Below are 22,650 nucleotides of genomic sequence, written 5' to 3'. Positions count from 1 at the left end.
GAGAGATGGCTTAGCAGTTAAGCATTTGCCTGTGAAGCCTAAGGACCCCGGTTCAAGGCTCAATTCCCCAGGATTTATGTTAGCCAGATGCACCAGGGGGCGCAGACATCTGGAGTTCTTTACAGTGGCTGGAGGCTCTGGCGTGCCTATTCTCTCTCTCTCTCTGCCTCTTTCTTTGTCTTTCGCTCTTAAATAAAATAAAATAAATAAAAATAAACAAAAATTTAAAAAATAAAAAAGTTTAAAAAGTTTAATAAAATAGCTGGGTACCAGCACAGAGGTAGAAGGATTGCCTTGGGGCTACACAGTGACTTCCAGGTTAGCCTTGGGCTAGAAAGAGATCCTGTCTTGGAAAAACAAACTAATATGCAGGTTCTGGCCTGGAAGCTGGGGATATGCAAAGGTATAATCGTATGGACACTGAGCTGCTGCAGGGGAAGGCATCCTGCTGCATGAGTCTGTGATTGTCACTTTAGACATGGTACAAAGTGCACGTGGAGGATTTCTGTGGGGGTGTGATGGATAATGGTCATGATTTTGGCTCCTATCTCCCCTCTAAGGCAGGTCATAGCAATTCCAATCTTCCCCTGCCTTACCTTGTCTGATAGTAGATCATGACACTTTGATTTCAAAAAAGCTCCTTGAACTGCTAAGCCATCTCTGCAGCCCAGCATTTCAATTTCAGAAGAGAGACTGCCTCATACCCAGAAGGAAGGAATGTTGCATAGAGAAGCCAAAAAGAATCTAAACAGACAGGCCTCACAGGGTTTCCCCACCCTGTTTAACATTAAATACAGAGTCTTTATGAAAACCCTAAGGACAGGGCTCCAGGATACCTGGAGGCCACCAAGTGGGAAAGGACCAGGAAGTTCCTCCTCCTTCACCCTGTGCATCTCTTCATTTCTATCCTTTCTAATAGCCTTTGATTCCACCCCCAACACACACACCAAGTAGGCTGACCTGGAATTCACTGTATAGTCTTAGGCTTGCCTCAGACTCACTCACTGCGATCCTCCCCTTCTGCGTCCCTGGGATTAAAGGCACTCGGCTATAATAATAGAACCATAAACATCAACATTTCCAAGTGCTGTGAATAATTAAAGCAAATAGATTGACTCTTTCAGTAAAGGACCATGAGAACCCTGTTGTATAGCAATAAGTAAAATTAAATAGTTAAATGTGTGGCTTGCAAGTCACGTCTGAGTGGGGAGGAGTAGTGGTCTTGGGAACTGTGACTATGGGCTCTGGTTCTCTTTCCAAGAATCTAGAATGAGAATAGAACTGCAGAATTGATTGCTTGCCTACTAGTACAAAGAACTCCCTACAATTTTTGGGTCACAGGCATGGTCTATGGTAACTGTGTATGAGAGAAGAAAAAAAAAAAAAACTTTTTGTTGGTTCAGTGTTAGGAATGGAACCCAGGGCCTCATGTATGTTAGACAATCACTCTACCACTAAGCAATATTCCTAGCGTCATAGAAAGGATTTTTCTAAACAGAATCCCTGAAGCTCAGAGTCTGGGAAAGAGCTAAGGAATCTTTAGTCCCCTTTCCCAAACTGACTTTGCAGTAGTGGGGATTGAGCCTAGGGCTTTGTACATGCTAGGCGAGCACCAGTGAGCTATATCCTAAATTATCGGGGAGGGCCCTGAGCTTGCAGTAGTCTTGCTTCAGCCTCATGTATATCTGGGAAAACAGGTCTGTGCCACTGGGCTGATTTGCATTCACTTCCTAGTAGATTTTCCATCTGTTTCCTCCTGCAGCCTCTGTACTGTGTAAGTTCAGCCTCCCTGCCTCTGCATAGCCAGAATTGGCAGGAATAGCCACTGAAGCCAAGTCCTGAGCCAGGCATGTCTTCGGCCACAGCCAGGCCCAGTGCACAGTCCTGAGGTTGGGTTTGAGTTGGGTAGATACAACACTTTACTCTGTATAGGGGGAGATCCTCTACCCAATGGCATTGGCCTTCTCTGGCCAGCTGGCAGCTCAGGTCTGCAGACACCTCTTCCAGAAACTTCCAGAAAGTGAAGGCAGGCAAACTCCACCCATGCGTGGTCATGGTCTTCTTTTAGTTTGTTTGTTTGTTTAATTTTATATTATTTATTTTTATTTTTTTTAAATTTTTATTAACATTTTCCATGATTATAAAAAAATATCCCATGGTAATTCCCTCCCTCCCCACCCCCACACTTTCCCCTTTGAAATTACATTCTCCATCATATTACCTCCCCATTACAATCATTGTATATAGTAATATATACAATATCAACCTATTAATTATCCTCCTCCCTTCCTTTCTCTTCCCTTTATGTCTCCTTTTAACTTACTGGCCTCTTCTACCAAGTATTTTCCTTCTCACACAGAAGCCCAATCATCTGTAGCTAGGATCCACATATGAGAGAGAACATGTGGTGCTTGGCTTTCTGGGCATGGGTTACCTCACTTAGTATAATCCTTTCCAGGTCTATCATTTTTCTGCAAGTTTCATAACTTCATTTTTCTTTACCGCTGAGTAGAACTCCATTGTATAAATGTGCCACATCTTCATTATCCACTCATCAGTTGAGGGACATCTAGGCTGGTTCCATTTCCCAGCTATTATAAATTGAGCAGCAATAAACATGGTTGAGCACGTACTTCTAAGGAAATGAGATGAGTCCTTTGGATATATGCCTAGGAGTGCTATAGCTGGGTCATATGGTAGATCAATCTTTAGCTGTTTTAGGAACCTCCACACTGTTTTCCACAATGGCTGGACCAGATTGCATTCCCACCAGCAGTGTAGAAGGGTTCCTCTTTTTCCACATCGCTGCCAACATTTATGATCATTTGTTTTCATGATGGTGGCCAATCTGACAGGAGTGAGATGGAATCTCAATGTAGTTTTAATCTGCATTTCCCTGATGACTAGTGATGTGGAACATTATATGCCATTCGTATTTCTTCCTTTGAGAATGCTCTATTTAGCTCCATAGCCCATTTTTTGATTGGCTTGTTTGATTCCTTATTATTTAACTTTTTGAGTTCTTTGTATATCCTAGATATTAATCCTCTATCAGATATATAGCTAGCGAAGATTTTTTCCCATTCTGTAGGTTGCCTCTTTGCTTTTTTCACTGTGTCCTTTGCAGTGCAAAATCTTTGTAATTTCATGAGGTCCCAGTGATTAATCTGTGGTTTTATTGCCTGAGCAATTGGGGTTGTATTCAGAAAGTCTTTGCCAAGACCAATATATTGAAGGGTTTCTCCTACTTTTTCCTCTAGCAGTTTCAGAGTTTCAGGTCTTTAATCCATTTGGACTTAATTCTTGTGCATGGCGAGAGAGAAGGATATATATATATATCTTCTGCAGACATATATCCAGTTTTCAAAACACCATTTGCTGAAGAGACTGTCTCTTCTCCAATGAGTATTTTTGGCATTTTTATTGAATATCAGGTGGCTATAGCTACACCTGGGTCCTCTATTCTGTTCCACTGATCTACATGTCTGTTTTTGTGCCAGTACCATGCTGTTTTTGTTACTATAGCTCTGTAGTATAGGTTAAAATCAGGTATGGTGATACCACCAGCCTTATTTTTGTTGCTCAGTATTATTTTAGATATTTGAGGTTTTTGTGATTCCAAATGAATTTTTGTATTTTTTTTTTCTATTTCCATGAAGAAAGCCTTTGGAATTTTGATAGGGATTGCATTAAATGTGTAGATTGCTTTAGGTAAGATTGCCATTTTCACAATATTGATTCTTCCAATCCAGGAACAAGGGATGTTTCTCCACTTTCTAGTGTCTTCTGCAATTTCTCGCATAAGTGTTTTAAAGTTCTCATTGTAGAGATTCTTTACTTCCTTGGTTAGGTTTATTCCAAGGTACTTTATTTTTTTTTGATGCAATTGTGAATGGGAGTGATTCTCTGATTTCATCCTCTGTGTTTGTTTGTTTTTTGAAGTAGGGTCTCACTGTAACCCAGGCTGGCCTTGAACTCACAGCGATCCTCTTACCTCTGCCTCCCAAGTGCTAGGATTAAAGGTGTGCACCACTACTCCCGGATCTTTTTTAAAAGTATTATTTTTATTTATTTATTTGAGAGAGAATGAGTGTGCCAGGGCCTCTAGCCACTGCAAATGAACTCCAGACACATGTGCCACCTTGTGCATCTGGCTTATGTGTGTCCTGGGGAATCGAACCTGGGTTCTTTGGCTTTTCCGGCAAGCACCTTAACTGCTAAGTCATCTCTCCAGCCCTATATCATTCTTCTTATTGCCAGAGGATTTTCTGTTGTATTCAACACCATACTTTGTTTATTCATTCACTAACTGATTGATATTTGGGATGTTTCTCTGTTTTGGATATTATAAATTAATACTGCTGTGGAAATTCATGAGCAAGCTTTAATGTGGACGTATATGTTTCCAAGTTTTTGGATATAGGGCTGGAATTACTGCATCATATGGTAACACTATTTAGCCTTTTGAGGAATTGCCAGACTATTTTCCATATTAGCTGCACCATTTTACATTTCTGCCAGCACTCTGCAGAAGTTCTGGTTTCTATTTCCACTAACGCTTGTAATTTTTTTGTTCGTTTGTTTTTGTTTTTTGAGGTAGGGTCTCACTCTAGCCCAGGCTGACTTGGAATTTACTATGGAGTCTCAGGGTGACCTCACTATGATCCTCCTACCTCTGCCTGCCCGTGCTGGGATTAAAGGCATGCAACACCACTCCCGGCTTAACGTTTGTAATTCTAAAAATGATTCTTGTCAGGTGTGGTGTCATATCATGGTAATTCTAGAATTGAGGGAGTGGTGGCGGGAGGATAAAGAGTTCAAAGCCAGCTTTGGCAGCATAGCAAGTTTGAAGCCATCCTGGGATAGTGTCTCAAAGAAACCTAAAAAGTTCTCCTCTTCCCTCTTCTCTGTCCCCTTGCTGGGTGCTGGTCTAGCCCATGCTTGGTGCATGCTACACAAGCACTCTCCCACTGAGCATCCCCAGCCTCCGCTGCCTCTTTTTTAATTTTTTTTTTTTTTTTTTTTTTTTGAGGTAGGGTCTCACTCTAGTCCAGGCTGGCTTCAAACTCTAGGTGTTTCTCTTACTTCTGCCTCCGAAGTGCTGGGATCAAAGGCATTCACTACCATGCCCGACTGTATATCTTCTTTGGAAAAATGTCTTTTCAGTCTTCTGCCCAGTTTTTATATTTTTATATTTATTTATTTTGAGGTAGGATCTCACTCTGGCCCAGGCTGACCTGGATTTCACTATGTAGTCTCGGGGTGGGCCTCAAACTCATGGTGATCCTTTGCCTCCCAAGTGCTGGAATTAAAGGGGTGTGCCACTATACCCAGCTTCTTTGCCCAGTTTTAAATATTAGATGGCACTTACTGACTGCACCATAAACATCTTTACCTTGTATCCTGTCCTTCATTTCCATTTCTCTTCCCCTCCTTTTCCTCCTATTCTTCCTTCTCCCTAAGGAATGTACTGAGCTCCATTAGCATGGTTTTGCCTCACTGGTGGCCTTTGAGGCCTAAAATTTACTGATTCTTCATTTAGAATGCAATGTCCCTAGCCTTTGGGATTCCTGAGCAGGGATGGCCTCCAGCTGACACCAACAGAGAAATCTGAGCCTGGTATTTGCACCCAGTATTACATTTCATTCCCTTAGATTCCACGCCAGGGCTGGGACAGGCTGCTGATGAGAGAAGCTGTCTAGTGGAGGGTGGACTGAGCTTGGCTACAAGTTGCTGCACTCCAGCTCAGTACCTGCCATGCCAGACCATCTCTCCTGTGCCTCTTTTCCCATCTGCAACCCTGTCAGAACAACTATTCCTTTCCTGTATCTCTCAGGCCAAACATGGTAAGGGATGTTTAAAGGATAGTGTACCTTTAAAGTACACAGCAGGGCTGGAGAGATGGCTTAATGGTTAAGGTGCATTCCTGTGAAGTGTAAGGACCCAGATTTGATTCTCCAGGTCCCACATAAACCAGATGCACAAGGTGGCACATGCGTCTGGCGTTCATTTGCACTGGCTAGAGGCCCTGGTGTGCCCATTCTCACTCTCTCAGTCTCTAGAGTGCTGGAATTATAGGCATCAGCCACTTCACCTGGCTCTCATTTAGTCTTTAGGTTCAGTCAAGATTCTGATTCTTTTGTTTGTTTTGTTTTTCAAGGTAGAGGTTTCACTCTAGTCCAGGCTAATCTGGAATTCACTGTGTAGTCTCAGGCTGGCCTTGAACTCACAGCAATCCTCTTACCTCTGCCTCTGGAGTGCTGGGATTGAAGGCAGGCTCCACCAGGTTTGTGGTGAATGATTTTAATCCCAGCACTCAGAAGGCAGAGATAGAAGGTTCACTGTGAGTTTGAGGTCAGCCTGGAACTACAGAGTAAGTTCCAAATCCTGGGCTAGAGTAAGCCCCTAATCCCCCCCATACCCTAAACAAATAAATAAAGTGTAATACATGTGTGTGTGCATGAACGAGGTGACATGTGTGCCACAACACATGTGTAGAGTCCTCACATTTTCACCTCATACAAAGAGGATCTCTCTCCTCTCTTTTTATTTTTATTTATTTGTTTGAGAGCGACAGAGACAGATAGAGAATGGGCATGCTAGGGCCTCCAGCCACTGCAAATGAACTCTATATGCGTGTGACCCCCTGTGCATCTGGCTAATGTGGGTCCTGGGGAATCGAGACTCGAACTGGGGTCCTTAGGCTTCACAGGCAAGCGCTTAACTGCTAAACCATCTCTGCAGCCCCCCCCCTCTTTTTTTTTTTTTTGGTTTTTCGAGGTAGGGTCTCACTCTAGCCCAGGCTGACCTGGAATTCACTATGGAGTCTCAGGGTGGCCTTGAACTCATGGTGATCCTCCTACCTCTGCCTCCCAAGTGCTGGGATTAAAGGCATGTGTCACCACTCCCGGCCCTCTCTCTCTTTCTTGGTAAAACTCTGCAGTTCTTTGCTTCACTCATTATGAGCTGCCAAGAAATTCTTCTGCTTCCATCTCCCCTCCCATTTTGCTGCTAGTATGCTGGGATTACAAAACTCAGTCACAATTTCTGGCATTTTATGTGGGCTCTGGGGATTGAAATCAGGTGCTCTGACTTGAATAGCAATTATTTTATCCACTGAGCCATCTCCTTAGATCTTGCTCTATATATAGTGTAGCTGGTCTGCTACCTATGGTGTATAAAGGCTGCTCTCACACTTTTGTTGATCCTTCTGCTTCTGCTTCCTAAATGCTTAGATTACAGCTGTGTACCACCTCTAAGCCCACCTGCCAGTGTTTTGTTTTTTGTTTGTTTTGATTTGTTCCCTGTGCTCTAGTCTCTTATTTTATTTATTTATATATTTAATAGTTAGTTTTTTATACTTTTTTGTTTATTTTTTGTTTTTAAAGGTAGGGTTTCACTCTAGCTCAGGCTGACCTGGAATTCACTATGCAGTCTCAGGGTGGCCTCGAACTCAAAGCGATCCTCCTACCTCTGCCTCCAGAGTGCTGGGATTAAAGGCATGTGCCACCACGCCCAGCATGCCCTGCTTTTTACATGGAGTCTGGAGAGTCAACCAGCAGTCTTCAGCCAAGAGGTCTTCTTGCTTAAGTGGCAAGGGCTCTTAACTACAGAGCCCTCTTCCTATCTCCTAATTTGTTTTGTTTTTGAGACAGGGTCTCCTTTAGCCCAGGCTGACCTCAAATTTGTGTCGCCAAAGCTGGTGGCCTTGAACACCTGATATTCCCATCTCTACCCCTGAGTGCTGGAATTATAGGCAAGTACCACCACACCACGTTGATGAATTTTCAGATTGAATGCATTCAAGTGTGTAGTACAGTCCTGGGGAAATAGCATGATCAGCACTTAGGAACTCTGCCCTACAGTCTGTGCCTACCTACCCACCATAAGTATCTCAGCTCACATTGACTTAAGCAGAAATGAAATGCTTTCCTCAGCTGAGAAATCCCGGGGTAAATCTTGAACAGCTGAATCCAGATGTTTCCATTACGCTGCCAATTTATTTGGGAACTTCTTTCTTTCTCTGATCAGTTTCCTTCTGTGCTGGCTTCATACCCAGGCAGTTTCCCTCTCCCTTGGATTGGAGTTTGGCAGGTGTTCCATTATTTATTTATTTTTTATTTCAGGGTAGCGTCTCACTCTAGCCCAGGCTGACGTGGAATTCACTATGTAGTCTCAGGGTGGCCTTGAACTCATAGTGATCCTCCTACCTCTGCCTCCCAAGTACTGGGATTAAAGGTGTGCACCACCACACCTGGCCTTTTTCTGTTTTGTTTTGTTTTTTGAGGTAGGGTCTTGCTCTAGCCCAGGCTGGCCTGAATTTACTATGTAGTCTCAGGGTGGCCTTGAAGTCACGGCGATCCTTCTACCTTTGCTGGGATTACAGGCCTGTCTCACCATACCTGGCTTAAAATTTTTTTTTAAATTTATTTATTTGCAAGCAGAGAGAGAATGAATAGGTGCTCCAGGACCTGTGGCCACCGCAAATGAGCTCCGCATGTGCCACGTTGTAATCCAGCTTTTTAATTCATTTTCTTATTTTTTATCATTACTATTTTATTTATTTATTTGGTTTTTCTAGGTGGGGTCTTGCTCTCTAACCCAGACTGACCTGGAATTCACTGTAGTCTCTGGCTGGCCTTAAAGTCATGGCAATCCTCCTACCTCTGCCTCCCAAGTGCTGGGATTAAAGGCGTGCACTAACATGCCCAATTTGGTATTCTACTCTTTTTAAAGATTTTATTTTTATTTTATTTATTTAATAGAGACACACAGAGAGAATGAGCACACCAGGGCTTCTAGTCCTGCAAAACAAACTCCAGATGCATGTGGCACCTTGTGCATCTGGCTTACATGGGACCTGGAGGATCAAACCTGGATCCTTAGGCTTTGCAGACAAGTGCTTTAACCCCTAAGCCAGTTCTATGTGGAGTGGGAGATAAAGAGGTAAGCATGTGTAGACTGTACTGTATAAGATGGGCATCTTCACATGACCCTTAGCAATCCAATAGGAGTGGGTCAGCTGCACCCAAACCGCATACACTTTGAGTGGATAAATAGTGCTTTTCTAGGGAAAAATGTGGCTTTGTTTTGTTTTTGAGATAGAGTTTCATGTCGCCCAGTGTGGCCTCACTATGTAACTAAGGAACACCTTGGACTTCTGGTCCTCCTGCCTGAAATTCCAAGTGCTGGGCTTACAGGCATGTGCCATCAAGCCCAGTTTACAGGCTGGTTTGGAAAGGGGGATTAGGAGGACTCAGTAGATGCAATCATGCCCAGTATGACTGTGCCCATGCCGTAAGAGGCTCACAGGAGTCACCCTTAAGGGAAGCTGGTTCCAGGTGGGAGTCAGAGCTGGGCACTGTATAGCCAAGGAGCATGGGAGTTCTTGGGGACCACTTATGATTGATTATTGGCCAACTGGTATGGGAGATGCTGGGTGGGAGTCTTGAGCAGCAAGGCTGGAACTGAGTGGATAGGCATCATGAGCTTTGTGAGTCAGCCAGTTCTGGTAGCATTGAGGGGAGGCCAGGGGCTAAATTTTCCCATAATTCTGGAGACAAGTCTGCATGACCTTCTCACGGCTGGGTATCTGGGCTATTCAGTGAGACCACTATTTATCTGGTCTCTTGACCATCATTTATATATTTTTATATTTTATTTATTTATTGGAGAGAGAGACAGAAAGAGTAAGCATGGGCATGCCAGGGCTTTATGCCACTTAGTGAATTGGCTTTACATGGGCACTGGGGAATTGAACCCAGACTGTCAAAACTTTCCAAGCAAGTGCCTTTAACCACTGAGCCATTTCTCTAGCCACAACCATCCCATCACTCTTTTTTTTTTTTTTTTCCTTTGGTTTTTCGAGGTAGGGTCTCACTGTAGCTCAGGCTGACCTAGAATTCACTATGGAGTCTCAGGGTGTCCTTGAACTCATGGTGATCCTCCTACCTCTGCCTCTCAAGTGCTGGGTTAAAGGCGTGTGCCACCATGCCCGGCCACCATCACATTTTTATATCTAAATTGGCTTATTTCCAAAACAGTTTTATTACGGTTTGGGGTTCTTTTGGGGTGAGGGAGGATCGAGATAGGGTTTCACTCTAGCCCTGGCTGACCTGGAATTCACTATATAGTCTCAGGGTGGCCTTGAACTCAGAGCAATTCTCCTACCTCTGCCTCCCAAGTGCTGGTATTAAAGGTGTGCGTCACCACACCTGGCTGGTGTTTTTTTTCTTAGCCTTATTTGAAAAAGACAGAGAAAGGCAGGCAGAGAGAGTGGGTATGGGTACACCACAGCTTCCTGTCACTGCAAATGAATTCCAGACACGTGCCACTTTATGCAGCTTGCTTATTATGGGTGCTGGGGAATTGAACCTGTGCTGTCAAACTTTCCAGACAGGCACCTTTAGCCACTGAGCCATCTCTGTAGCTCCCCACCCTTTTTAAAATTTTTGAGGTAGAGTCCCATTCTAGCCCAATGCTGACCTGGAACTCACTCCATAGTCCCAGGCTAGCTTCAAACTCACAGTGATCATCCTACCTCTGTGTCCTGAGTGCTGGCATTAAAGCTGTCTTCCACTTTACCTGCCTTTTCCTTTTTTTTCCCTAGGTTTATTTTGATTATTTTTTTTTTTTGTGGTAGGGTTTTGCTGTAGCCCAGGCTGAGCTGGAATTCACGATATAGTCTCAGGGTAGCCTCAATTTCGCAGTGTTCCTCTCATCTCTGCCTCCTGAGTGCTGGGATTAAAGGTGTGTATCATCATGCTGGACTCCTTTTTAAAAAATATTTTATTGATTGAAAAAAATACATATTTTATTGATTGATTGATTTGCAAGCAGAGAGAGAGTACGAATGGGTGTACCAGGGCCTGTACCCACTGCAAATGAACCCCAGATGCATGCACCATTTTAGGAATCTGGCTTTACATGGGTATTGGGGAATTGAACCCAGGTTGCTAGACATTGCAGGCAAGTGCCTTAACCACTGAGAAATCTCTCCAGACTCTCCTTTATGCCCCTTTTTTGGAGACAGGATGGCTCCCAGCTTACTTCATTATCTATAAGCTCCAACTCATGATCTTTCTGCCTCTAGCTCCTAAGTGCTACATGTACTACTGCCTTATGCAAAAATTAAACATGTAATAAATGTATGTGTTCCTCCCACCAAAGAATCAAAAAGGAAGAAATTTAGAAGCTAGACACACAAAGGTGATGCAAGCACAAGGTCGCACATGCACACTAGGTGATGCCTGCATCTAGAGTTTGACTTCAGTGGCTGAGGCCCTGGCACACCAAGTCTCTCTCTCACTCTCTCTAAAATAAGTAAAAATAAAAAACTTCAAAAGGCTTAGAGCCAGGTGTGGTGGAGCACACCTTTAATCCCAGTAGGAGGATCATAATGAGTTCAAGGCCACCCTGAGACTACATAGTGAATTCCAGGTCAACCTGTACTGGAGTGAGACCCTACTTCAGGGAAAAACAAAAACAAAAACAGGGCTGCTTAGTAATGTGACCTGACCTAGAGCCTGGCCCTTGTTTTGTTGTGTATTACTGGGAATTAAACCCACATACATACGAGCCAAGTGGTCTAGCGCTGAACTACCTCCCTAGCCTTGGCTTTTCCTGTGTGTGAGCTCTGCTTGGCTCAGTGAATACAGACAGAGATAATAATCTCTGCCACCTAATACTGGAAGGTTAAAGCTTGATAATGAAGATAAAAGTACCTATCATGGGCTGGAGAGATGGCTTAGCTTTTAAGGTGCTTCCCTGCAAAGTCTAAGAACCCAGGTTTGATTTCTCAGAGTCCACATAAGCCAGATGCACAAGGTGGCACATGTGTCTGGAATTTGTTTCCAGTGGCTAGAGGCCCTGGCATGCCCATTCTTTCTCTCTATCTGCCTCTCTCTCTCTCTCTCTCTCTCTCTCTCAAATAAATAGATACCTTTAAGTACATATCATGCTAGGTGTGGTGGCACATGCCTTTAATCCCAGCACTCAGGAGGCAAAGGTAGGAGGATTGCTGTGAGTTTGAGACCACCCTGAGACTACATAGTGAATTCCAGGTCAACCTAGGCTAGAGACCCTACCTTGAAAAATAAAAACAAAACAAAACAAAACAAAAAAGTACATATTAGGGCTGAAGAGATGGTTTAGTGGTGAAGATTATTGCCTGTGAAGCCTAAGGATCCATGTTCTATTCTCCAGCTCCCACGTTAGCTAGACGCACAAAAATGAGGCAAGTGCAAGGTGACACATGCCCATTTGGTGGAGCAAGTGTCTGGAATTCGATTTCAGTGACTGAGGTCCTGGTGTGCCAATTCTCTCTCCTCTCGCTCTCTCTTAATAAACAAATTACAAAGTACATATAATGCCTGTCTCATCACACATTCTTCTTTTTTTTTTAATTTTATTTATTTATTTGAGAGCGACAGACACAGAGAGAAAGACAGGTAGAGGGAGAGAGAGAATGGGCGCGCCAGGGCTTCCAGCCTCTGCAAACGAACTCCAGACGCGTGCGCCCCCTTGTGCATCTGGCTAACGTGGGACCTGGGGAACCGAGCCTCGAACCGGGGTCCTTAGGCTTCACAGGCAAGCGCTTAACCGCTACGCCATCTCTCCAGCCCCATTCTTCTTAACTGTAAACCCCTTGGCACTTGACCTGTGCAGGAATACCTGACTCCAAATCAGGTTACTCCCACGCAGAGCCCAGGCCTCTAGAGACCTGGTGTGGCACAGGATATTTTGAAGTTCTTTCTAGTTATTGAGTTCCTGTAATAGGATCAGATCGTAGTGCCTGGTAGTATATGCATCACTTAATACGAACTCTGGCTTTCTTAGAACCAAGTGACAAACACCTTGGCCTGGGATCAAGATCCCTAACTGACCAGGACAAACATCTTTGGTTTGAGCCAAGCAACAGGGTCCTGTACTCTGCAGGGAGGATTTAGACTGTAAGAGAAGTGTTGTGGTTCAAAGCAAAGGCCACTGTAGGATGTCTCATCTAGGCAAAGACCTCTCATGCCAAGCCGACTCTTCAGAGGTGTTTATAACATCATCCCTCATAACAGCCAGTAGAAGTTCAGTGCTGCATCCAGGCATTGTGACACACATGCCTGAAATCCTAGCATTTGAGAAGCAGAGGCAGGAGGATAAGGAGTTTGACCACACCCTGGTATACACAGCAAGACCCTGTCTCAAAAAAAAAAAAAAAAAAAAGTCACAATCTCTGTTTCACAGAGGAGGAAATGTGAACGTCAGTGAAATCAAACCACTTGCCCCAGGTCTCACAGCTCCTAAGTGACAGTGCTGGGACTCACAGTCAGCCCCTTCCTGTCCTTCAGCAGAGTCCATCTGTTTACATCCTCTTGGAAAACTGCCCAGCTTCGGCCAGTGACAGGGCAGCTCAGCTCCCAAACCTGGGGCGTTTTCCATCTGCAGGGATTATCCCCTTTGTGGGCTCTGACCAGTCACCCTCCTGCTCTCTCAGGCCTAAGGACCCTCCGGGTACCTCTCATGGATCTGTGATCAGCACTAACAGCGCTCCCAGCCCTGGACAGCACTGAGAAGTCAGTCCTAGCACGAAAGGGGCCCGCATCTGCTCCAGGTGTGCCTGGTTCTGTCTGGCTCCATCCTGCTTCCTACTTAACTGGACTTTTTGAAACTCACATGGTTTCTTGAGGACACCCTTGTTCTGGAGACTATGCTGCCTTTAGCACCTCTCTATGCCAACGATGTTAGTTTTTATGCCTATTGTGTGTGGGAGGCTGGGAATTGAACCTAGGGACCTGAGCAGGCTACTTAAGAGCTCATCTACCAAACCATATCTCCAGTCCTTTTCTTTTTTTTTAATTTTAATTTAATTTTTGTAAACATGTTTACCATGATTGTAAGCAATATCCCATGGTAATTCCCCTTCCCCCCACATTCCCCTTTGAAACTCCTCTCTCCTTCATATCCCCTCCCCCTCTCAATCGGTCTCTCTTTTATTTTGATGTCATCATCTTTTCCTCCTATTATGATGTCTTGTGTAGGTTGTGTCAGGCACCGTGAGGTCATGCATATCCAGGCCATTTTGTGTCTGGAGGAGCACGTTGTAAGGAATCTTACCCTTCCTTTGGCTCTTACATTCTTTCCACCACCTCTTCCTCAATGGACCCTGAGCCTTGGAAGGTGTGATAGAGATATTGCAGTGCTGAGCACTCCCCTGTCACTTTTCAGAATCATGGCACCTTCCGAGTCATCCCAAAGCTACTGCCATCTGAAAAAGAAGGTTCTCTAACCAAAAGTGAGAGTAGCATTAATATATGGGTATGAACATTAAGAGAAGTGTTTACTGGGCAGTTTGATGAGCATAGTATAAACTTTTAGCCAAACAGCAGCAGACATTACACCCCTAGGGCTCATGACTAACCCTGTTACAGATTTTCAGTATCAGGGATGTATTCCCTCCCATGGAGCAGGCCTCCAGTCAAATTAGAGGGCAGTTGGTTTCCCCCATAACAGACATGCCACTATTGCACCCATTGGTTCATTTGGTCTGGCTGGCCAAATATAAGGCTTGCAGGGTCCACTGTTGAGTATCTTCACCGGTGATTTCTCTCTCCCCCATTGAACTGCATGCAGTGTGGCTTTTTCCAGCTTTCTGTCAGCTGGTCTACATGGAGGAGGTTAGGGTTAGGGTTATCCAGATCCATCCATTTTTCTTAAAGTTTTTTTCCTGCTTGTCAATTAAAAAAAAAAAAAAACAATCAAGTCAGGCATGGTGGCACATGCCTTTAATCCCAGCAGTAGGGAAGCAGAGGTAGGAGGATCACCATGAGTTCATGCAAGTCTGAGAATACATGGTGTTGCAGTCTGGGTTGCATTGCTGGTAGAAATCACCCAACCAAGAGTAGCTTCTGGGAAAAATAGGTTTATTTTGGCTTACAGGCTCGAGGGGAAGCTTCACGATGGCAGGGGAAACGATGGCATGAGCAGAGGGTGGACATCACCCCCTGGCCAACATAAGATGGACCACAGCAACAGAAGGATGTGCCAAACACTGGCAAGGGGAAACTGGCTTTAATACCCATAAGCCCGCCCCCAACAATACACTCCCTCCAGGAGGCATTAATTCCCAAATATCCATCAGCTGGGAACCTAGCATTCAGAACACCTAAGTTTATGGGGGACACCTGAATCAAACCACCACACATGGTGAATTCCAGGTCTGCCTGGGTGAGAGCGAGACCCTACCACAAAAAACAAAACAAAAAAATCAGAACTGAACATAGTGGCCCATGCCTTTAGTCCCAGTACTGAGATTTATCTAGGATCACCATGAGTTTGAGGCTAGCCTGGACCAGAGTGAAACCCTACCTCAAAAAAAGAAAGAAAGCTGGGCATGGTTGCACATGCCTTTAATCCTAGCACTAGGGAGGCAGAGGTAGGAGGATTGTCATGAATTTGAGACCACCCTGAGACTTCATGTGAATTCCAGGTCAGTTTGGGCTAGAGTGAGAACCTACTAAAAGAAATAATTCCAAAATCTTGCAACGTGGAAGCCCAATATGTGAACAGTACCAATCCTTGGTTATGGAGTTAGTCTGTGACCCATCCTCCATGCTTGTTTCAGTCATCCCCCAAATCTTATAATCTAGATACCATATTATCCCCCTCTAACAGACATTAAACTGAACCACAGAGAGATTAAGTGTTCAGCGCTAAGACCACAAAGTAGGAAATGGAAGATTCAGGATTCAATCTGAAGGAGCTTGGATGATCTGACTGATCAGTTCACCTAAAAGTGCCTTCTTGAGGAATTTTTTTTTTTTTAATTTGAGAGAGAGGCAGATAGAGAAGGGCGGGGGGGAGAATGGGCATGCCAGGACCATCAGCTACTGCGAACAAATCCAGACACATGCACCACCTTGTGCATCTGGCGTATGTGGGTCCTGGAAAATCGAACCTGGGTCCTTGGCTTTGCAGGCAAGTGACTTAGCTGCTAAGCCATTTCTCCAGCCCAGGGAATTCTTAAGCAAAAGACAAGATCTGTCTGAAAATATCTTCTTCAAGCAGGCTGATGAAAATAGCTATTGGATAGATGATTGCTTCATAGGTTTCTGACAATATTATGCAACTAGACTTTTACTCAGCATAGATCATGTCTGTTTTTTTTTTAAGATTTTATTTTTATTTATTTATTTATTTATTTATTAGAGACAGAGAGAGAGAGAGAGAGAGTGAGAATGGGCATGCCAGGGCCTCTTGCCACTGAAAATGAACTCCGGACACAAGTGCCACCATGTGCATGTGGCTTACGTGGGACCTGGGGAATTGAACCAGGGTCCTTAGTCTTCGCAGACATGTGGCTTAATCACCAAGCCATCTCTCCAACCCTCATGTCTGTTTTTTTGTTTGCTTGTTTTGAGATTGTGTCTTTGTCTAGCTCAGGCTAGCAAGAACTCTGTGTCTCTGAGGATGACTTTGAACTTATTTTTCCAAAGTAGATTCTCATCATAGATCAGACTGACCTGGAACTCACTCTGAAGTCCCCGACTGGCCTCAAACTCACAACAATCCTCCTACCTGTATGCCTCTTGAGTGCTGGGGTTAAAGGCTTTCGCCAACACGCCTGGCTTTTGAACTGAGTTATATCCCCAGTCCCCATGGTATAGGCCTTTACTTCACGTGTCCAAGAGGGTACCCAGCTGTCCCTTACATTAGTTGGGGCCTGGGATGCACGTGCCAACTGCGGTCTCTAACCCTGTCTCTCTGCTTTCACAGGCCCTGGCTGGAGGCATGCGGCTACCGCGCTTCTCCAGCACTATCGTGCCAGCTCTCCTGCTAGCCCAGACCTGCGTCCTACTCTTTCTGGTGTCGCGACAGGGGACACCGTCCTCCGCAGGCAGGGAGGAACATGTGCATGTGTTGATTCTGTCCTCATGGCGCTCGGGCTCATCCTTTGTAGGCCAGCTCTTCAGCCAGCACCCCGACGTCTTCTACCTGATGGAGCCTGCCTGGCACGTGTGGTCGGCCCTGTCGCAGGGCAGCGCCCCCGCGCTGCACATGGCGGTGCGCGACCTGGTCCGCTCGGTCTTCCTGTGTGACATGGATGTGTTCGATGCCTACCTGCCCTGGCGCAGGAACCTCTCGGATCTCTTCCAGTGGGCGGTGAGCCGCGCGCTGTGCTCGCCGCCGGCCTGCAGCGCCTTCGGCCGCGACGACATCAGCAGCGAGGCGGTGTGCAAGCCGCTGTGCGCGCGGCGACCCTTCCGCCTGGCCGGGGAGGCCTGCCGCTCCTACAGCCACGTGGTGCTCAAGGAGGTGCGCTTCTTCAACCTGCAGGTGCTCTACCCGCTGCTCAGCGACCCCGCGCTCAACCTGCGCATCGTGCACCTGGTGCGCGACCCGCGCGCCGTGCTGCGCTCCCGCGAGCAGACGGCCAAGGCGCTGGCGCGCGACAACGGCATCGTCCTGGGCACCAACGGCACGTGGGTGGTGGCGGATCCCGGCCTGCGGGTGGTCAGCGAGGTGTGCCGCAGCCACGTGCGCATCGCCGAGGCCGCCCTGCGCAAGCCGCCGCCCTTCCTGCGAGGCCGCTACCGCCTGGTGCGCTTCGAGGACCTGGCGAGGGACCCCCTGGCCGAGATCCGCGCGCTCTACGCCTTCACCGGCCTGAGCCTCACGCCCAAGCTCCAGACCTGGATCCACAACATCACGCATGGGTCCGGGCCCGGCGCGCGCCGAGAGGCCTTCAAGACCACGTCCAGGGACGCGCTCAACGTCTCCCAGGCCTGGCGCCATGCGCTGCCCTTTGCTAAGATTCACCGCGTGCAGGAGCTGTGCGCAGGCGCACTGCAGTTACTGGGCTACCAGCCCGTGAGCTCCGAGCGCGAGCAGCGTGACCTCGCTGTGGACCTGGTACTGCCTCGTGGCACTGACAGCTTCAAGTGGGCGCCTTCCTCGTCCACCAATGCGCAGCCCTAGCCTTGGCAGAAGGCCCCAGTTCCGATGGCGGCAGCGTTTGGTGGAGACTGTATGCGGAAGACCGAGCCTGAGATAGCAAGCCAGGTGGCGTGCGGGCGGGAAGCTGAGAGTTTGGGGAACTTGGATTGTACTAGGAAAGGACTGAGTCCAAATCCAAAGTGGTTCCTCAAATTTTGACTTTCCAAAGAGCTGGGGTCCTATAAGGTTCACTCTTAGGGAAAGTGAAAGTCTTGCCCCCCACTTCTGGGCCGAGAACCAACTTGGCTCCTTCTCCAGCATTTCTTTCTCCTTAACTCTGTTCTGCAATAGACATATCATGAAGTAACAAAGACCGGTGACCCAGCCTTGGCTGGGAGTGGAGGAGCACTGCTGTGCGCTGGCTCCTAAAGTCTGCACGATTCCTCACCTGCACGCACATCCTCACACTTGGTACCATCAAAGCCTGTGACATTTGTATTCACCTGCATCATTAGCGAGGAACCAGAGACAATCCCACTTGTGGTCTCTCTCGGCCTCACGTGTTTGTTTGTTTGTTTGTTTTTCTTTTTGATTTTACTAGATGGGGTCTCACTGCAGCCCAGGCTGACCTGGAATTCACTATGAAGTCTCAGGCTGGCCTTGAACTCATCTTGATCCTCCTACTTCAGCCTCTTGAGTGCTAGGTATAAAGGCATATGCCACCAGGCCCCGCTCAGCCTCACTTTCTAGGAAGGAGACCCATGGATGAATCACTAATGATCTTTGAATTTACCTTGAGGGGACAGAGCCTACTTACGGAAATAAACATGATGAACTTGTATGGCACAAATTACAGTTTACAGTCTACAGTGTTGGACAAGCACCTCAAAAATACGGGGATTTGTCTAAGGTCACATGACAAGGACGAAGGGAGACACACTGTGCTCTGGGCTGCAGTACGTAGGAAAAGGGTTGCTGGCACACCTCAAGCCTCCCAGCACTTGGGAGGTAGAGGTAGGAGGTTCTCCATGAGTTAGAGGCCACCCTGAGAATACAGAGTGAATTCTAAGTCAGCCTGGGCTGGAGTGAGACCCTACCTCAAAAGAGAAAAAAAGGTAAGTGAGATTTTTAGAGAGCTGCCTCCTAGCAAATAGACATTTCCTCATGTGGTTTGCTTTAGGGAAGAGCAGGCAGTCCGCTAAAGATCCAGCTCTCCAGCTGAGGGGCTGGAAGGAGAGGCAGAACACAGGACATAGCCTAGATGAGCCTGGAAGGAGGAGGGAGAGAGAGCCAGAGAGGTCTGGGCAGCAAGCCAGGTGAAGCTGGTAGCACAGTAAGAGATTGGTGAGGGGATTGGTCCATGGAGGACAGCCATGAGGTGACTGTCTCACCAAGCAGGAGTTTGAAAGAGGTCTTGCCACTTGGCTGGTGGTTCTGACTTCTCTTGATACTTCCAGGTGAGGCCCTGGAGGAAAGCAGAATAAGATGCATGCCTGAAAACCACACAGGCAGCACAAAAGCTTCCTAAAGGGATGCTGGTGTACAGAGGGGCTTAGTTGTAGGAAACAAGAACCAGTAAATGTTTAAAAAGGAGGACGGCCTCCACAGAACATGTAGGAAGGACAAGGAAATGGATTTGAATTTGAGTCCACATCAAACACTCCAGCTCACACTGGGCCACACGGCCGGTCTGTGAACTCAGGTTGCCACATCATTGTTCCCATTGCTTGCCAGAAGGTGTAGTGGTGGTTACTGGCATCTGATTCTCAGCATGGGTGTGGCCTTCAATTGATGGAACTTGGGGCAAAGAATATCTGACATTTTCTGCTTCTTTAGTTGAATATTAAATCTAATGTGTCCAGGGTCAGAGAGAGAGATAGTCAAGCTCACAAGCTTGAGAACCTGAATTTGGTCCCCAGAACCTGAGTGCTGAGCTGGGCGTGGTGGCATACACCTTTTAACCCAGCTCAGGAGGCCTGGTTAGGAGGTTCAAGGTGAGTTTGAGGCCAGTCTGAGACTATATAGTGAATTCAAATTCCAGGTGAATTTGAACTACAGCCAAGAAAAAAAAGTGTTGTCAGGTGTGGTGGCTCACGCCTTTAATCCCAGCATTTAGGAGGCAGAGGTTGGAGGATCGCTGTGAGTTCTAGGCCAGCCTGAGACTACATAGTGAATTCCAGGTCAACCTGAGCTAGAGTGAGACTCTACCTCAAAAAAGGGCGGGGGGAGGGCTGGAGGAATGGCTTAAGCGGTTAAGGTGTTTGCCAGCAAAGCCGAAGGACCCAGGTTCAATTCCCCAAGACCCATGTGAGCCAGATGCACAAGGGGGCACACATGTCTGTAGTTCATTTGCAATAGCTGGAGGCCCTGGTGTGCCCATTTTCTCTCTCCCTCTTTCTCTGTCAAATAAATAAATATTTTTTTAAAAAGCCAGGCATGGTGTCACACACCTTTAATCCCAGAACTTGGGAGGCAGAGGTAAGGAGGATCACCCTGGGTTCAAGCCCTCCCTGAGACTACATAGTGGACTCCAGGCCAGCCAGAGCTACACTGAAACACTACCTAAAAAGAGCCAAAAGAATAGTGAGAAGCAGCGGGGCATAGTTGTGCATTCCTTTAATTCTAGCACTTAGGAAGCTGAGGTAGGAGGATCACCAAATTCAAGGCCACACTAAAACTACACAGTGAATTCCAGGTCAGTCTGGGCTAGAGTGAGACCATACCTTTAAAAAAAAAAAAATCAGGTGTGGTGGTGCACACCTTTAATTTCAGCACTCGGGAGGCAGAGGTTGGAGAATCACCATGAGTTTGAGGCTACCCTGAGACTACATAGTGAATTTCAGGTCAGCCTGGACTAGAGTGAAACTCTACCTTGAAAAACAAAACAAAAAAAAAAGACTTGGGTCACATATATAGGCTGGGACTCAAATTCCCAGCTTTGATTTCAATACCAGTGGTTCTAGGAAGTAAACCACAGTGGGGATAAAGTTGGACCACAGCAAAGAACTTCACCAGAGGCTTGGAAAGCCAGACCATTTGCCCATGACATCAGTCCTCAGATGTTAGGAATCTATCATTGCATTTGGCTACAAATATCTCAGGCTGGAGAGCTGGGTTAGCGATTAAAGTGCTTGCCTGCAAAGCCAAAGGACTCAGGTTCGATTCCCCAGGACCCACATAAGCAAACATCTCAAGGGCCAAAATATTGAGGGGTGCAGTGGACCGTTGACTAGGACGTGATGTTCTCTGCTGCTTGGCCTCTTTCCTGTCTGCATGTCCCTCCCCAACCTACCTGAGGAACCTGTCACACCCCTTCAAGTGGAGGAGTCAGCCTAAGAGGAGACCATCCCAGGTTTGGGCAAGCAGCTTGTGATGCCTGAGGCTAATGGAAGATACAGGTGCCTGGCAAGATCAAGGAAAACCTTGGTATGAGGCTCAGAGCCTAGCTGGACAATGACATCCCGTAAGTTTCTTCTGCTCGGGGCACACATACTATTATTGGCCATAGTAAATGTATTCCATGGTCTTTGCCACACAACTCAACCATTCTCCTCTGAGTGATGATCAGTACCTGCTTCGCTCTCTGTGCAACACTGCAGGCAAGCCTTGTGGTGACCCCAGTGCAAGGAGCTATTCCGGGTAAGGGTTGTGACAAGTCTCCTGGCACAGTGAGCTCTTAGGCAAGCCTCAGGGTAAGCCCCTGTCTCCATAATAAGCTTCAGATGCCCTCCATCATCATCTTATCAGACTCTCTTGGACCGAGCCCAAGGCTCCCTGCACATCACAAGCACTCGGGGCAAGACTCAAGGTGAGTCTTCTCTCAGAGAGGGCTCCAGGCAACCTCAGAGTAAACCTGTACTGGGTTCAGGGCAAAGTCAATGGGTGGCTTGGCTGACTGACAAAGCTGGGAACCAAGAGGAGATAGATGCTTGTGTTGATGGTTGTATCTGCCTGTCACTCTGCCAGACTGTAGTTACAACTGCCTTCTAGGTTAGTTGGGAACATTATAACCAATGAATAATCAAGGGCTCCGTGTCAGCACTACTACATGACTGAACCTCCTGCTACCAAGAGGTAGAGTCTCTATTCCCCCCACTGGGTATTGGCTAGTCCTATAACCTGCTTTATCCAGTTTAACATAAACTCCAGCACACCAATCCCAGCCTAGACCTTGTAGGAGAAGCATCTTGGGTTTTCAGCTAGGGCTGTGTAAGAAAAAGATAGATGAAAGGGCTGGAGAGAGTTGGCTTAGTGGTTAAAGCACTTGCCTGCAAAGCCAAAGGACCCAGGTTCAATTCCCCAGGGCCCATGTAAGCCAGATGCACAAGGTGGCACATGCGTCTAGAATTCCTTTGCAATGGCTGGAAGCCCAGGTGCACCCATTCTCTCTCTCTCAAATAAATAAATTAAAAAAATTTTTTAAAAATACAGCTAATGTGGGTGTGGTGGCATGCGCATTTAATCCCAGCACTCAGGAGGCAGAGATAGGAAGATCGCCATGAGTTTGAGGCCACCCTGAGACTCCATAGTGAATTCCAGGTCAGCCTGGGTTACAGCGAGACCCTGTCTTGAAAATCAAACAAACAAACAAAAAAATACAGCTAGGCTGGGCATGGTAGTACACGTCTTTTTTATATTTTTTTAATTTTTATTTATTTATTACAGTCAGAGAGAGAGAGAGAATGGGCGCACCAAGGCTTCTAGCCACTGCAAACAAACTCCAGA

The 22,650-nt window shown here is 46.5% G+C and overlaps 1 protein-coding gene across 3 annotated transcripts in view; it reads left to right on the top strand.

The window, feature by feature from the left end:
- Nucleotides 1-20,038, top strand: part of LOC101601540 (carbohydrate sulfotransferase 6) — a 37,847-nt gene extending 17,809 nt beyond the window's left edge. For all 3 annotated transcript variants that reach the window (XM_045156506.1, XM_045156515.1, XM_045156521.1), the window contains one exon: nucleotides 16,765-20,038. In XM_045156506.1, coding sequence (XP_045012441.1) covers nucleotides 16,765-17,967 — 1,203 coding nt within the window. In that variant the 3' untranslated portion in view covers nucleotides 17,968-20,038. The remainder of the gene's footprint in view (nucleotides 1-16,764) is intronic.
- The last annotated feature ends 2,612 nt before the right edge of the window (nucleotides 20,039-22,650 follow it).

This window comes from Jaculus jaculus, chromosome 1 (genome assembly GCF_020740685.1).
Source record: "Jaculus jaculus isolate mJacJac1 chromosome 1, mJacJac1.mat.Y.cur, whole genome shotgun sequence".
NCBI lineage: Eukaryota > Metazoa > Chordata > Mammalia > Rodentia > Dipodidae > Jaculus > Jaculus jaculus.
This window is presented reverse-complemented; position numbering and strand designations above follow the sequence as displayed.